Source organism: Syngnathus typhle, linkage group LG17 (genome assembly GCF_033458585.1).
Source record: "Syngnathus typhle isolate RoL2023-S1 ecotype Sweden linkage group LG17, RoL_Styp_1.0, whole genome shotgun sequence".
Classification (NCBI taxonomy): Eukaryota; Metazoa; Chordata; class Actinopteri; order Syngnathiformes; family Syngnathidae; genus Syngnathus; species Syngnathus typhle.
In genome coordinates, this window is record NC_083754.1 from 9442567 (window position 1) to 9459691 (window position 17125).

The 17125-nt window shown below is 46.1% G+C and overlaps 2 protein-coding genes across 2 annotated transcripts; both read left to right on the top strand.

Moving 5' to 3' along the window:
• Positions 1-203: 203 nt before the first annotated feature.
• On the top strand, positions 204-4284 carry mosmoa (modulator of smoothened a). The gene is made up of 3 exons (XM_061304123.1): positions 204-1195; positions 1690-1902; positions 2332-4284. Exons 1-3 carry the CDS (start codon positions 1090-1092, stop codon positions 2514-2516), a joined length of 504 nt encoding a protein of 167 aa, XP_061160107.1. The 5' UTR covers positions 204-1089; the 3' UTR covers positions 2517-4284.
• A 7296-nt stretch (positions 4285-11580) lies between these two features.
• On the top strand, positions 11581-16694 carry sdr42e2 (short chain dehydrogenase/reductase family 42E, member 2). The gene is made up of 11 exons (XM_061304259.1): positions 11581-11937; positions 12411-12506; positions 13027-13084; positions 13145-13263; positions 13324-13399; positions 13774-13856; positions 14249-14386; positions 14594-14659; positions 15664-15727; positions 15793-15866; positions 16270-16694. The coding sequence occupies exons 1-11, from the start codon at positions 11581-11583 to the stop codon at positions 16516-16518; spliced, it is 1380 nt and encodes a 459-aa protein (XP_061160243.1). The 3' UTR covers positions 16519-16694.
• The last annotated feature ends 431 nt before the right edge of the window (positions 16695-17125 follow it).

Below are 17125 nucleotides of genomic sequence, written 5' to 3' on the forward strand. Positions count from 1 at the left end.
TGAAGAATCAGCTAAATGAACGCACAAAATTATTTAAACGTGGTCATTGGCTAACCTTGGTTAGCTCAGTGCCCTTGACAATCGCACGTGGACTCGTTTCAACGCTTTGGGGTTAAAAACAGACGAATTCGTTCATATTCCACAGACCGGGCAATCCGGGACAAAACCCCCGCCCCCGATATTGTTGTTGTTAGATAATATCGCGAGAGTATTGCACGAAGCACAGCGCGGGGCAGTGAGCCAGTTGTGGTGACCAAGTGGGTGTTCGTGTTCGGCCTGATGTCATGAGGCGGAACGGGAGGCTCGGATGTGAACGGCGTCTACGCGGCTGAGACGCCAAATAACAATCACAGAACCATTTTGCCGCTCGCCCACTTTTCGGACCTTTAACGGCGCGTCGTGGACTTCAACTCGCCTGTGTCGCTTTCCCTCCTTTCTTTCCTCCACCAGCACCACCAGCGGTCCATGGAAGAAGCACAAGGAGCGGGGAGGAGTGAGGCTGCTCGGCTAACAAACTGAGGGAGAACCAGAGTGCAGCGACGGTGATGGGCTCTCGTTTTCCTTGGTGACGGCAGAAAAAAAACAAGAAGAAACCTCCACTGCTCGGCTTCTTGCGGCTTCGGTGTAAAATGCTAGCCCAGCCTTGGTCTCGGTTGTCGAGCAGCCTACGGGCCGCAGCTCGGCTCACCGAGCCCGAAACAGCGAAGTAGCTAGCCGCCTGCTAGCCACATTCTTGCCCGATGCTTCCGAACGTATCCGAGGGGGGACAACACGAGCGCCAGCGATTGTTCGACCAGCAGGGCCTTAGAGATGTGATGCTTCGGCGTGGCGGAGAAGGAAGCTAAAATATTCCTGCGAAACATGAACAGTGGAAGCACAACAGCGGGGATCCCGCTGAGGTGCTAGTCGGGGCGGGGGGCGAGGTTAGACTGCCAACAGCCGCCCCACCGTCTCCCTCTTCCCGGGGTCAGACTTGGACAAGGACCGTCACATTCTCAACCCCACCCCACCCCCCCGCACACACACGCACGAATCCCTGCCTCCTCCTCGCCCTTGTCATTAACAGGCTCGTTGGATGAAGGAGAAAATATGGATAAGCTGACCATCATTTCAGGGTGCCTGTTTCTGGCGGCAGATATCTTTGCAATAGCAAGCATCGCCAACCCGGACTGGATCAACACTGGCGAGTCGGCAGGTAAAGAAATGGAAGTCCGGTTGTCTTGCGCATGTTCGGAGTCGGTCCACTGCCACTGCAGCCGCATTTATCACCAGATGTGCGTTAGCACCTTTATGTGCAATGGAGATAAATACTTTTACCTCCTAAAATAATAATAACGCTCACAGTACCACCATTATTCATTTAACTCAATTACTCAAATATCAATAAAAACCACAGTTCGTGTTCAGCTGCTGGACAGACGGATGTCATCATGCTTCGGTTTCTCAACAGGAAATGGTCCGCTCTCGGTTTTGCTGAATTTGCTGGAAGCGTTTGAATGTCGCTTTTCTGGGTGCTGTGCTGCTCTTTTGTTTGTTTAAGATTTGTTGCTATATTGTTTTGTCTTGACACTACACGCTCCTCTATCACAGGCGTGTTAACACAAACTACAGTTGTTGTTCATTTAAAATAAAAAGTGCAAATGACAGTCACTCAGGTGAGTTTGCTGAAAATGTCATTTGTCCTTCCAGGCGCCCTCACAGTCGGTCTAGTCCGGCAATGTCAGACCATCCACGGACGGGACCGGACATGCATCCCCCCGCGGTTGCCTCCTGAGTGGGTCACCACGCTGTTCTTCATCATCATGGGCATCATCTCCCTCACCGTCACCTGCGGACTCCTCATAGCATCGCACTGGCGCAGAGAGGCCACCAAGTACGCTCGCTGGATCGCCTTCACTGGCAGTAAGTGAGCCGCAGAACCGGAGTTCCTGCGTCTTGTGGCATGTAACATTTTGTCGTCCATCTGGAGTCCTCGAGTTACTCGCTTCGTGTGTTTACCTTCAAAGATCCCCAGACGTTGACGCTGTTGCCAGCTCGTGCCGGTGTTGACATATTTGCGCTTTTCTATGCGTACAGGCACAAACATGCAGTTTTTATCCGTTGATTTCGCTTGGAACAAAAAAGTTGTTGCTATGGCAACGGTGAGCAATCGCTTCCCTGCTGCGCTGCTCATGGTCAAACAAGACGCGGGGCATGCCGTACAAATGCGACCGGTAGCGCGGCGTCATCGCTGAATCGAAACGTCCTGCTTCTGCGGGGTCGTGTCTCGCTGTTGCCAGTAAAAATCACACAAAGATGTTGAATGCGTTTTATGTTGTGCTCTTCCTCAAGTGATCCTGTTCTGCATGGCGGCACTGATCTTCCCCATTGGCTTCTACATCAACGAGGTGGGAGGCCAACCCTACAAGCTGCCCAACAACACGGTGGTGGGCTCTTCCTACGTGCTCTTTGTCCTCTCCATCTTCTTCACCATAGTCGGACTGCTGTTCGCCGGCAAGGTTTGCCTCCCGGGCTGATGTGTGGACCTGCGCCCACCTCTGGACAAAGAAAATAATTTGTCGGGATTTATTGGACGTACAGCGCGACAAACTCTTGCCGAGGCTTTCCTGGACCTGTTCAAGTAATAAACAACTCAAAGATGAGCGTACATCGAGCCGGCAAGAGCTCGGTGGAGGAGGCCGCCCCACCCCGGTTCATTTCTTATGGGGCGGTTCTACCGGGAAGGGTGCCTTTGTCATGGCAACTGCAGGGGTAACGCCCGCACGCAGTCCCCGAGCCCTCGACTCCCCTGCGCCGCCCTCGGCATACGCGAGCACCATCGCCCATCTTCCCGTGTTGCTATCTTGGGGGCCTTGTAGCTATTTTCAGTGTTTATTTTTATCCCATTTTTGTTGTTGTACATTTTTATTGTGTTCACCTTTCCACAGAAGTATTTTGAGGAGGAGTTGCTAGCTGTTGACCCGGGTCACCCACCGCTCGCCTGTAACGTGACCCCCCCCACACACACACTGCCCCAAGAAAAAGGGGTTCGGGTAGCGGAGGTGAGCGCACATACCTGAGGTCACACACATACTAACACACACACACACCGCATAAGAGAATGGCACCTTAGATTGACTAGCCTCTTGCTTCTCCAACTTTAAAGCAAACGTACTGAACTTAAATTCCCTTGAAAGTAAAACCAAATCCAGTGGTGCCTTGAGATACTAGTGACTTGACTTACAGGTTTGCTCTATGAGCTGCCGTCAACCTCTTTGCTGGACTCAAGTGTTGGTGAATTTTTTTGGAGGGCTCCGTTATGAGATTTTGGAGTTACGAGCAAGGTCGTGCAACATGTCCAAACTCATATCTCAAGGCGCCAGTGGTACTTTTTTTTGTCAAATGTGTGATGTATTTACAAACAAATCTCTCCACCTATCAGTTCTTTCACTGCAAATGTATCGAAATGGAGACGTGAACTGTCAGGACGGCTATTCGGAAATGAACCGTGAATTTACATCCTCCTCGATTTGTTAGCATGCTTGTTTGCGCAAAGTGCAGCCACAAGGACGTGCAGATATGCGTGCTGCTTCGGAGCTGTTGAAAGCGACTTGCGCAGCTAAATATAGCACCCGCTATTGACTCCTTTGGACAAAAAAAGCTGCACTGACACAAGGTGTGAATTGGCTTTTGTCAATGGTGACGATCGGCGAAATGCTCCGACACGGGAAGAGAGCTGACTGGCTTTAGCATATTTTTTTCCTCTTTTGAATTGCCCGCCAAGCCGTAGGGACTGCAGGTCAGGTCCGGTCATGGGGTTGGTGATCAATTTGGGCAACATGACATGGTTACACGCCCGGCCGGGGCGCTTTGTGTCTTGTAGCAGCAGGGTGACAATTGGAGGGAATTCAGTCGCATGGCTCACGTCTTTGTCGCTGCACACGTTGACTTGCAAAGTGGAGGCCACCTTTTGAGAGTCAACGATGACAAATCTCCGTCACCAAGAGTTTTGTGTTGGTTGCCCTCATCTCTTTAGCTGTTGCTTGACTATTGTACCATGCCCTATTTTTGTTTGATAATGATGTACAGACACCACGGGAGCATTTTCTGTATTAGGAACAACATACGACGGTAGAGCACCACAAAAAAGAACTCCTTACCTCATTGTATTGTTTTCAAATGCCGGCAAAGCCTGCCCTCTTCATTTGTCGCTCGCCTTGATCGGATGTCGAAAGCCGATGCTCACGGAAATTTATTTATCACTGAATAAAAAGCTTAAAGAAGCTGTGTGTGACTACTAGCAAACGGTGTGAGTCATTCTTCTTGTTGACCGAATATTCCACATTGCATGCGTCACTTCATCGTTTTGTTAGAATAGGCCTCTTTGACATGTGATTAGTTAGATTGCTTGAGCTATGTCATTATCTTGCTGTGACCTTTCTCTTGCTTTCACTGATATGGACATTTCTTTCATCGCATTCTGGTGTACCTGCCTTCACCACCAGAAGGCAGTACACTATGATACAGTCGCACAGAGCCAAAGAGGAGGAATGCTACGAGGACTATCATGTAATGGACTTGTGTTTGTAGGTAACTGTGGTTCATGCTAGTTGTGCGTGTATGCGCACGCGCTAATCTGAATGTGTGTTAGCGAGCATGTGTATATTTTTGTTAGTGTAGGCAGCCGTCCAGGGGGGTATTCCAGAAAGCGCGTTATGTGAAAACTCTGAGTAAGTTACTCTGGAAACGAGGGAAGCTCTGAATTATCCGTTCCAGAAAGAAAGGTAACTTAAACTCTGGGTCAGTTACAGCGGTAACTTACTCTGTGACCATCACCTGCTCGCTGGCAGGTATACTATAAGAGACAGAGTTTCAATCTGTCCCCAATCTGTCTCCTCCCTTTGTAGCACTTTGTGCATGCGCGTAACTCCAGGTCAACATACTCAGAGTTGATTGAACTAACTCAGATCAGCTTTTCTGGAACTGAATACTCAGAGTTTCCCATCTCCGAGTAAATCAACTCAGAGTTCAGGGTTAGATTATGAGTATCTTGAAACCTGCTTTCTGGAATACTCTTGTGGTGAATGGTCTTTGTTGTTTCGCTGGTCTCCAAAAAAACACACGGACGATGGCTGGTCCGGATAAGGAAGCACTTCGGTGACACACGGCTGATTGGGAAAAGATTTATTCAACCGATGTCAAAGTGATGTCTCTCCAAAAGTTAGTGGCCCCAAGAGCAAAGATGTTTCAGCTCTCGACAGCCAAGATGTTTGCCCCAAAAAGGCCCTCGTGCTTCTTGCTCTTGCCCCTTGCGCCCCTGCGCCCGCTCTTTGCGCCCTCTCTATCTGTTCTCCCCCATTATTTGTACCTCGTAAGACAACAGCTGCGGTCCTTCCGATGCCCTTAAAAGGGCATGGACAAAGGTCTTCCTGGTCACGGACGAATGGCCTTTCCATATTCTAAGTACCTACACATTACTGAAACTAGAGCTTCTCTGTACCGCAAAAATAGCGTAGGGTCTTCTCACTGCTGCAAGGTCGCCATTTAAGGTGACATACAGTGACACGTAGAATCCAAAATTTACCTCACTCTCCAGGAGAGTGTGCCCGATTGTGCTTCTTAAACAGGGAGAAATCGTGACCAAGTCCACCTGGCCACATTTGAACGTTCTCAAGTGGCAAATATAAACCGCTTAAACGCTGTCACGCAAATCAAGTCAAACGCTCACCACTGATGGAGAGTGAGCGAGCACATGTTGGCAAACGGTTTTGAGGGGTTAATAGGAATAATCCACCTCTTCCAGTGTCCTCGGTTTTACTTTCATTCAGTGTGTGTATGTGTTGCGTTGTCTTGTCTTGTAACAGAAGCTTGGAAGAGAGGAGGACTGCAGTTACACAGCCCTGAAGACCAATGCCACCCGCGTAAGAGGTCACGTAATTATATCGTTGCTTTTTGGTGAAGTGAATGAGTGTTCCGTCTGTACGACTAGTCTTTGAATGCACCCCGCTTCAACGGCTTAAAGACATTAAATGAGAATAATCCTTTCTAACAATTAAAATTGACTGACGCAAACGTGAGTTCATGTTTTTATTGAAAACAACATAATGCTGATGCCGCACGACGCCGTACGGCATCGGTTTTTCGCTTTCCAAACAAGGCGTGCGCGCTCCCGCGGCAGGGGGAACAAAATCTCACCGGGGAACCAAATCGCGCACAACACTTGTTGGGAGAGCCCTTATCCGTTTCATTTCGAAAGGACAACTGAAGATCATTTCTCTGACTTGGATGCATGATAACCCCAAGACTGCTGACAGTTTGATTGCCGCGTGTCGAAGCACTTTGTTTCCGCTTCCCACGTGATGCATCTGTCATTTACTGGAGGGAAGGGGAGGTGAATGACAGCTGGAGGTTGCATCGCTTTCTGACTCATCGCCATCAGCGAAAATTGTCGGCTGCTTTACGTAACCAGTTTGTTTGTTTTTCCCAAATGTAAAAAAGTGGCCAAGACATTGGGTAGTATGGGTACACTTGCACAATCAGTAAGGAGGCTCATGCTCATCACCTCATTCTGCAGCTGCTTTGCTAATTCAGGTTCTCGGAAAGCATTTGACATGTCAGTGACCTGAGCACCAAACACCAAAAATGTTGTTTTTTTTTACACTTGGGCTGCTTTTCTGGGATATTAAAATGCTTCGATGATCCAAAATATTCAAACATATTTCTTAATTGTGTTTACTGATCCAAACTTATTTTTATGCTTCCCGTTTTGTGACAGTTTTGAGGACAAAGATCACCAAATGATTCCCGAGCGCGGCGCCACTGCTGCTCACTGCTCCCCTCTCCTCCAGGGGATGGATCAAAATCACACGAGGATGGGTGAAATGCAGAGGACAAATTTCACCACACCCAGATGTGTGTGTGAGACGATCATTGGGACTTTAACTTTTAACTTATTTTAACTGATGTCATTGGCGCTTCCAAAAACTTTCTTTCCACCCATCTGGAGCTGAGACCTTGTCATTGACGACGTGTGCAGGTGGGCTGCATGCAGAGCGCTTTTTTTTTTTCTAGACGTCTTTTTTGGCACTTTATCCGTCACCGTTTCTCCTTCGCCTGCCCTCGCCGCCATCAGTCCCTCTTGGCACCATTACCGCCGCCACTTTCCACGAATCCACACTGCATGCTGATACAGAAAGAAAATTGAAGCCACATTTGAAGGGAAACATTTAGATTTAATTTTGCAATTTAATTCATGCTGTTGTCACTTTCACATTCCTCAACGTTTCCCATCTGAGATAATGTAAAGTGAATTCATTTGTTTCTGGTTGACCGCATTAAATGTCATTTTTAGCTCCTGAGACGTTTGGAACTTCGGACCTCAAGGATCCGATTGTGCACGAGTGCTTCGTAGTCATAGTTGTGTGATATATGGAAAACTCTAATACTCGATGCGCCAGGTTCCTGGGGGTGCACATCAGTGAGGACCTCTCCTGGTCCACCAACACCGCATCACTGGCGAAGAAGGCCCAGCGCCGCCTGTACTTCCTGCGGAAACTCAGGCGAGTGAGCGCTCCTCCGGCCGTCATGACTACATTTTAACGTGGCACCATTGAGAGCGTCCTCTCCAGCTGTATTGCTGTTTGGGGTGGCGGCTGCACTGACTACAACTTAAAGGCCCTGCAGCGCATAGTGAACATGGCTGGTAAGATTATTGGTGCTTCACTCCCCTCCTTGAAAGACATTTACACCTCCCATCTCACCCCCAAGGCGACCACGATTGTGAGTGATGTGAGTCACCCCGCTCACTCTTTGTTTGATCTTCTGCCCTCTGGGAAGAGGTATAGGTGCCTGCGCTCCCGCACCACCAGACTCAACAACAGCTTCATACTCCAGGCTGTTAGGATCGTGAACTCGCTTCCCCTTTCTGCGTAGCGTCCTGTACTTTTGCGCTATGCTTACTGTCTGCTGTATGCACACTGGCTCCGTTTTGCTCCTCTTATTTATGGTGTTATCTGTTCATTTATTATTTATTCATCACTCTTATTATTTATTGTTTGTTTGTGCCTTCTTGTCTTTGTATCGTGTCGTTTACTTGTATGTCTATCGTGTAATATGTCTCGTCACCGTGGGATAGAGGAAACGTAATTTCGGTTTCTTTGTGTGTCTTGACATGTGAAGAGATTGACAATAAAGCTGACTTTGACTTTGACTTTGACTTGACCAGCAGGGGTTTCAATGGTTGTCAGTAATATTTAAGTCAGCGATACGGAACGAAGAAGAGGGACTGGCGATGTGTAAAAAAATAAAGTTTGAGCGCAAGCTCGTTGTTCAAGACAAAGTTTGGTCATTCTGAAAGATGAACGACACAATCTGGCGCTCTCTTCAGTTAGAAATAGGACATTGTTGAGTGCATTACGACTCCACCACCAAACACTTGGTACGCAACACGTTTGAATTGGTCTTAGCTTTCCTTCTGTGATCTGTCGGCAGTATGTCCCCGACCACTTTCCGCCATCTTTGCTTGCATGGCAGGTCAGACAAGGTTACAGCCCCCACCTGGCCATTGATTGAGTGACAAGTGTGCAAGGCATCATTTATTGAGAATAGCACACACAATCACACACAGACCGCATTGATTGATTGATTGATTGATTGATTGATTGATTGATTGATTGATGGATGGATGAGTGGCTGAATCCCCACTGGAGTGTTTTCCATAGCTCGCACAACTTGCCGAGTCAACTCAGGTGATTGGGTTTGCCGTCTCCTACATGAAACATGACGGCTCCGATTACATCCTCTTGGGAAACAAAGCGTGCAGGAAGAGCGTGGTGCTGCTGCACACCTGCTGCCACCTCACTTTTACATAATTTAACAGGTTGACCTTTTCAGGCCCCTCAAAGGTCACCATCTCTTTGTTAGCTTACAAGAATACGTTTGCAGCTTTTCAATTTCTTTGGTGAAGTCCGAGCACCATAAAAGGAACTAATGATTTGGACCATTTGAATAGATTTGGCGGCCATTACAACTTCATGCAAATTATTCCGATGGTGGAACCAATTTGGCCTTTGCAATTGTATTGAAATGCCTCGCATAGTTATTGATTTGAGTCACTGTGTGCCGAATGTGATGGTTGCGCTGAGTCATTTGAGGTTTCTCTGCATTTTCAGGTGCTTCAAAACCGCTCCAGGAAATCGGAGCCGACAAAAAGCGCACGTCTTGTCCCCATAAGAGAACCTGAGTGGCATGTGGAAGCAGGGTGCGCACTGCTGTCTGATGTTACGGTAGCAGAGTGCCCGGGTGACGGCGGACGTGCGGCCCTGACAGATGACGCAGGTGACAAACAGCGCAAGACCGCGAGGCTGCTTCTAGCACCGCTGGCGTCTACTCAAGTATGGATGCCGCCGCCGGACCGCTGCAATAGCAGACAGGTACGTTTACGTCCCCTAAAGAATGTTTGCTGTTGTTTATTGAGTGTCTTTTGTCAATATGCCTTGTTGATTAATAAGTGCTGTATTTTGTGTTGATTGGTGGAATTAGTAGAAGTAGAGAAGAAAAAAAAAGTTCCTTAGCAACATACAAATGATTCTTTTATACTCTATTTATGTACATTTGTCACAAGTTGTATTTTACAATGATGTATTTTTGTCATTAATTTCATATTAGGATCACAGTCAAGCTTACGTTTGGGAATTGAAAAATAAAACACATTGCTTATGCACCGAATGATACGAAATGTTTGCCATTTTTGACACAATTAATGTTGCCCTAATCATGTAGCTCAGCAAAGTAACTAAAATTTCAGGGAGAAATATAATACAGCATGTGAATTATATATTTATTAAAAGTACAAAATCACTATAACACTAGAATACAATCAACGATACAGGAGTTTGAATTTATGGATGTATTTGTTTCTTTGAACTGCTGCAACACCTTAATTTTTCCACTGGAAATAACAAAGGATGTCTCATCTTTATCTTTGTCTCATCATGTCAAATATGGAAATACAGCAGCAATAATAAAGCTACACAACAACCAAATGAATAAATACCGTTTTTTTCCGTGTATAGTGCGCAAAATTTTACTAATTTATTGTCCTAAAATCTGGGGTGCGCATTATACATGGGTACAAAAAAAAAAAAAAAAGATTTTTTTTTTTTAATTTTTTTTTTTTTTTTTTAAGTCCCAATGATCGTCACACACGCAGGGAGGCAATGGGTCCCATTTTTATAGTCTTTGGTATGGTCTTAACTAGGCTGGATGTAATTTTTTTTGTTGGCGTTGATTTCTCCGACTGCCCGTAAACGCACCGCCGCGCTTCGTGCGCGCACGGGACAGCAAACGAGCAGGTGATCGAGCAAGCGTCTGATACGAGAGCATTGCGGTCGCATGGAGCGTGTTTGAAGTGAACAGCAGAGAAGAAAGGCAAAGTGTTGTGAAATAAAATGCACAGAACGGATGCGCAAGACACGTCAGCTATATAAAGAGCGAGAGTTGTTTTCTTCCTATTAGTTTCAATTCACAGTTTAATTAGCAGTTTCAATCAGCAAATAACAAAATGCGTATTACAGGTAATATTTTATTTCACAACACTTTGCCTTGTTCCTTTGGTCTCTGCTGTTCATCCTAAAACACAAAGGCGCTCTTTAAGCAATGCGACAGTGAGCGCCCGGCGCGCTGCGGTTGCGCGACCGCACCAAATTAAGCTCCCTGCGCAGTGCGCACTGAGGTCCACTTAAATTTTAGAAAGTACATCAGGACTTTAAAAATATCTTCTAAATTTCAGCGACGGCTCTGTCACACTAATCGACCAGCCCGGTGCAGTTGGGCGGTCGGCGGCGCGCTACGGTTGAGCGTTCTCTCGCACGCTTTCTCTCTCGCTCTCTCTCGCTCTCGCACACACGCAAACCGGATATCATACGGAGGCCGCCATTACAGATGCGCAGAACGGATGAGCAAGACACGTCAGCTATATAAAGAGCGAGAGTTCAGTTCTCTACCTAAATCCGTATTACAGGTAATATTTTATTTCACAACACTTTGCCTTGTTCCTTTCTTCTCTGCTGTTCACTTCAAACACGCTCCATGCGCACGGAGCGCGGTGGTGCGTTTAAGGGCAGTCGGAGAAATCAACGCCAACAAAAAAAATTACATCCAGCCTAGTTAAGACCATACCAAAGACTATAAAAATGGGACCCATTGCCTCCCTGCGTGTGTGACGATCATTGGGACTTAAAAAAAAAAATAAAAAATAAAAAATTAAAATTTTTTTTTTAAAAAATTCATAAAAATTGGGTGCGTATTATACATGGGTACAAGCTTTTTTCCAGCATCAGCATGCCATTTTTAGGGGTGCGTACTATACATGGGGGCGCACTATACACGGAAAAAAACGGTAAATCAGAAAAAATTTAATCAGAAAAAAATGCATATGAAGAGATACAACAGAGTTATTGTGTGGACGTATATTTTCTGGACAAGGTTGTTTTTTTGCATCATTTAACAAAAGGCGGCAACACCTGATCATCTTGTTCTTCATATTTTGCATGCCGTTTTGTTAAAATCGTTTTCCTTCGCAACAATGCAGGCAATGCGCGGATGGAGCTGTGTGGCGGCAACACAAGCGAGGGCCGAGGTTCCCTCTGCCGGGTCAAGCAACTTCCCCGCCAGAGTTTCTCCCTTTGTCGCCTCCAGGCTAGTGGACAGTCCCTGCACAACCTCCCTCCTCCCGTGGCCCTGCGGCAGCGGGCCAATGGCACGGCGACCTGCCGCGGCAGCCTGCGCCACGGGGCCTCCAAAGCGGGCTCATCTGCTCGGAAGGTGCTGGTGACCGGTGGCGGGGGATACTTTGGCTTCAGATTGGGGAGGGCATTGGCTGCACAGGGGATGTCCGTCATCCTCCTGGACCTCAACAAACCTTCGCTGGACCTCCCTGATGGAGCACTCTTCCATCAGGTACAATATATTGGGCCTGAGAGTTGTTTTACACAGCCACCAAAAGCTTGCCAGCATTTTTCCAGGGGTTTACGTGATGGGCCATTATTTTGGTGTCCAGCGACGCACAGAATATAATAGCTAAGAAGCAACAAGCGCACCTGCCTCGCCCTCCCGCCGCACGTCTCGTCGGTGCGCGCTTGAAACTCAAGCGTGTTACGTGGCACTTGCGTCAAGATGCGATCAACGAGCTTCTCGTGTGCCTCGTCCATGTGGTTCAAATGGGACAAGGCGCTGCTGACTGGGCCGCAGAGGTCAGACGACATGATTCGGGTTTCACCTGCCCACCTCAGGTTGCTCTTAACTTAATTATAGTAATTTCTCTTTCCACAGGCCGCTCAGTCCTCGTGTCGCTTCGCCTCTGCTCGTTCTACTGGAGCGAAACGGCGGCCGTGAATCACCTAAACCTGACTGTTCCTCTCTTGTTGTGGCAGAGCGATATCCGGGATTACTTGTCCCTCTTCGACGTTTGTGACGGGGTCGACTGCGTGTTCCACTCTGCCTCTTACGGCATGTCTGGTCCGGAACAGGTATTGTGTATTATTTCGATGAGATTCATCATGTCTTCGCAAGGCTATAGACAGATTATTTTGTTCAGACAATAACATTGTTTTTAGTTATCTGCTGACAGTTTCGACTGCTACTCCAGTCTTCTTCAGAGTCGAAACTGTCAGCAGGTAACAACGAAAATTTTTATTGTCTGAACAAAAGAATCTGTTTATAGGTATTGTGTATGTCATCATCATTGGTCTTCTGTTTTTTTTCCTTGACTTGTGCACAAAAAGGCCAATACGAAAATACGAGCGCCGTGCGGTAGCGGCGTATTTAAAACGGCCACATCTAATATTACAAGTGTCTATAGCATAACGTTAACAAGCGTTGCAAAACGCCAACTCATGTGCCTTTATTGCAATACTCACCGGCATATATTCTTCATCCTCTGTAAAGATTGGAGCAGCCGAGCTTCAATTGAATTGAAGCAACAACAAAACAATCATTTGTGTATGTACCTCCAAAGTAAAAAATTGTCTTCATATCTGGCACCACCAGCTGAGGAGAGAGCAGGTGGAGTCCGTCAACGTGGGCGGCACCGCTAACGTTCTTCACGGTGAGGCGAGCTTGGACGAGCGTCAAGTAGCACGCCGATAACGCTTTCCTTCTTTGAAAGTGTGCAGAGAAAGGAGCATTCCCCGGCTGGTGTACACCAGCACCACCAATGCGGTATTCGCAGGAGAGCCCATCGAGGACGGTGACGAGGCCTCCGTCCCCTGCGTACCCCCCAACATGGTTGGTAACACCTCGCCGTGGCTCCAGGATGTGTTTTAAGTCTGCTTTTGTGCGCTTCAGCACATTGATCACTACTCACGGACCAAAGCCATAGCGGAGCAGATGGTCCTCTCCGCCAACGGGTGCTCCCTCAAAGGTACGTGATGCTGCCCTTGTCGTGAAAAAACGAGCATTTGGAAAGCAAATGTATCTTCCATCTACGTTGTGTAGTATCGTGCGCGAGCCGAGCCACTGGTGATGGCGAGCCGGATTATTTTTGCTCATGGCACCTCATGTCCTCTCAGCCTCTCATGTCAGATTCCCACTTCGTTGACATGGACAGGTGTGAGACCTCTCCCCTCTTGTCTGCCATGTGACCCGACACAACATTAACAGCCGCCTCCTTATATATTCAATTAAGCTTAGAGCCTTCTGGTTCAAGATGGCGTCGCAGCCCACCACAGTGCCATTGTTTGTTTGGTTGACTCCGAAGGCAGGAGAGGTCCGTGCTTAGGTTTGTGTGCCGTGCAGGTGGCGGTGTGCTGAGAACTTGCGTCCTGCGGCCTTGCGGCATCTACGGTCCTGAAGAGCGCCGACACCTCCACAGAGTCATGGTGAGGAACACTCGCACACATTTTTAACCCACATAAATACTCAACAGGTCCCGCGTCACTCCGTCCGTCTCCCGCCGGGAAACAATTTGCATTATTTACGTCTCTCTCCAGTTACACTCTGTCTTTTTTCCAGTATTTCTTCTCCAGGCCTTTCAGCATTTCTTCTTCGTCAGGTGCCTTAGAAGCTTGAGTTTTTGAACATAGCCAACAATGAAGATGATTTGACTTGACATGAGCGGGCCTCGCATAGTGCAAGCACATACATGATTATTTTTTCCAATTTGTCTGTGTTGCTACTCTATGTGGGTCTTTGAGTCAACTACAACAAAATGCACCAAAAGCGAGTTTTCATGTTCATGGTCAATCTGACCTTGTCTTTTACTACGTGTCAGGTGAACGTGGAGCGTCGCTTGTTCAGTTTCCGCTTTGGTGACCGGCGGGCCCGAATGAACTGGGTGCACGTGGACAACCTGGTGCTGGCCCACAGGCTGGCCGCGGAGGCTCTCACCATAAAGGAAGGCTGCGTCGCTGTGAGTGTGTATCTTACTGTACTGATTTTTACCTCACTGAATATTATTTTGTTAGGGTTGTCTGGCTTTATTAGATTCCATGTTATTGCACGGAGCTGTAGCGCACCGCTTCATATCCAAACATATCGCATCGTGTCTTAGTTCTTGAATGAAATGCTGCGCCAATTTAGTTCTCTCTGTGTTGTTGATGTGTTGTTTTTTGTCTAGAGTGGCCAGGCCTATTTCATCAACGACGGACTGTCAGTTAACCTCTTTGTGTGGTTAATGCCGCTTGTGAGTTAAAAAATGTTTGCTGATGTTTCATATGGATCACAATTGGACCTTTTTAGTGTTTTATTATTATTATTATTATTATTATTATTATTATTATTATTATTATTATTATTATTATTATTATTATTATTATTATTATTATTATTATTACCGTTTTTTTCCATGTATAATGCGCAAAATTTAACGAATTTATTGTCCTAAAATCTGGGGTGCGCATTATACATAGGTACAAAGAAAAACAAAAAATATATATATATATTTTTTTTTTAATCCGGACATGATACGGAGGCCGCCATTGCAGATGCGCTTTCTTCTCTGCTGTTCACGTCAAACACGCTTCATACGAACAAAATGCTCTCCGCTTGCTCGATCATCTGCTTGTTTGCTGTCACAATGTGCCCTACACAAATCCGAAACATTTCTTCGCTATCGAGTTTGCTAGCGCATGCGCAGTGATACTGACCGGCAGAATAACATCCGGTTGTTCCCAAAGATATTTTTTCTGAAATAATTTTACGTTAATCGAGTTAAGTAGGAGTCAAAATTTGGGTGCTTATTATACATGGGTACAGGCTTTTTTCCAGCATCAACATGCCATTTTTAGGGTGCGTATTATACATGGGGGCGCATTATACATGGAAAAAACGGTATTATTATTATTATTATTATTATTAGTATTATTATTATTATTATGATCATGATTATGATTATGATTATGATTATGATTATGATTATTAGTATTAGTATTAGTATTAGTATTAGTATTAGTATTAGTATTAGTATTAGTATTAGTATTAGTATTAGTATTAGTATTATTAGTATTATTATCATTGAGTGTGACCACCACAGCTTGTTTAGAGTCCTGCTGTGATTCTAAAAGCACAAGGGGCAACTAGTCACCACCTGATTGCCAAAGTTATTCTGTTGGTGTGTAAAAAACTCAGGCACCAGGCGTGTTTTCTTGAATTGCATGCATGATTAATGGTTTCTTGTTTTTGTTGCAGTTTGAGAGGCTGGGCTACAGCCAGCCGTTGATCAACCTGCCCGTTTGGCTCGTCTATTCAGCAGGTAGCGCCTTGCTAAAGGCTTCCTATGCGGTGCCTGTTGTCACATCACACGTGTTCTTTCCTCAGCTGTCCTGGTGGAATATTTGCACCTATTGCTGAGACCCGTGATGGAGGTGCCTCTGCTGCTTACCAGGAGTGAAGTAACAAGCTCTAGTTTTTTTCACGCCTTTCCCACTCACAGAGTTCTTTTGAACACGAAGCGTGGCGATGGAAATACACCGCCGGCCGGTGCTATTTTAATTTTAAAGCTTTAAAACTTACATGAAAACTTAGAACAAGCCTCCCACCGAGGGGATCGGGGTGGAGGGGAGCAGACCATCCATCTTAAAGAAGTGCAGTCACGGCCGAAAAGGTCCTCCTCGTGAATTTGTAATGAGGCCAAAACCAAAGCTGAGCTTGCGTCGCCACATCCACAGCTCAGTCTGTCAGACATCTGCCAGCGGACGCACGATCGTGAACAAAACAAAACCCTGGCTGTTGCGAGGCCGTGGCAGGAAAATGGAGTCGAACGTTGCCTTATGTGTGTGTGTGTTTTGTGCGCAGGTGAGGAACATAGCCGTCAGCCACACCTTCAAGATAGACAAGGCCCGCAGAGAGCTGGGCTACTGTCCCAAATCCTACAGCCTAGCAGATTCTGTGGAGCAGTACCTGAAATCCCGCCAGGCTCGCTCTGGTTTTCCTGGGGTCCACTGGACCCCCCAGCTGCATGGAGTCCGTGTGCTGGTGATGTTGCTGATGATGGCTTTGGGCTCACTGCTCGTCTTGTTGAGCCAGACTCTGGCTGACCGCTAACATTGTGAAAAAATGTAAACAGTGTTGAATGCACTTGTTTCCAAATTAAGCTTGCCCCATAATAAAATTTGTCATCTGTAGCCACGGACTCATTGGATCAAATGATTCACTTTTACTTGACATTTCATGTAACTTTTTCCAAGTATTTAAAAAAATTGTTATTCTTAAATTTTTATCTGAGCCCATTTTTATTGTCATCTAATTAGTGTTAATTCCGTTCCAATTTTTATCTTTTATGGTATTACTCTTGAGTCCCATTTTAATAAATTATTTTTTCTCTCCAAATTGATTGTATTGATTGTAATGAAAACAAAAATCGACAAATAGTTTTAACTAGTAAACTATCCCTTTTGAATCTAATTTTGACACATTCATTTTAGACAAACACTCAAAGCTTGAAGATTTTAAGTATTTTTTTCCCTCCAAATCGATTGTATTGATTGTAATGAAAATAAAAATAGACAAATAGTTTTACCTAGTAAACTATCCCTTTTGAATCTAATTTTGACACATTCATTTTAGACAAACACTCAAAGCTTCAAGATTTTCGACTTTCCGCACTTTTTTTTTCCGAGTGCTTCTTCAGCCGTGTGTTTCTTCAGGCTAT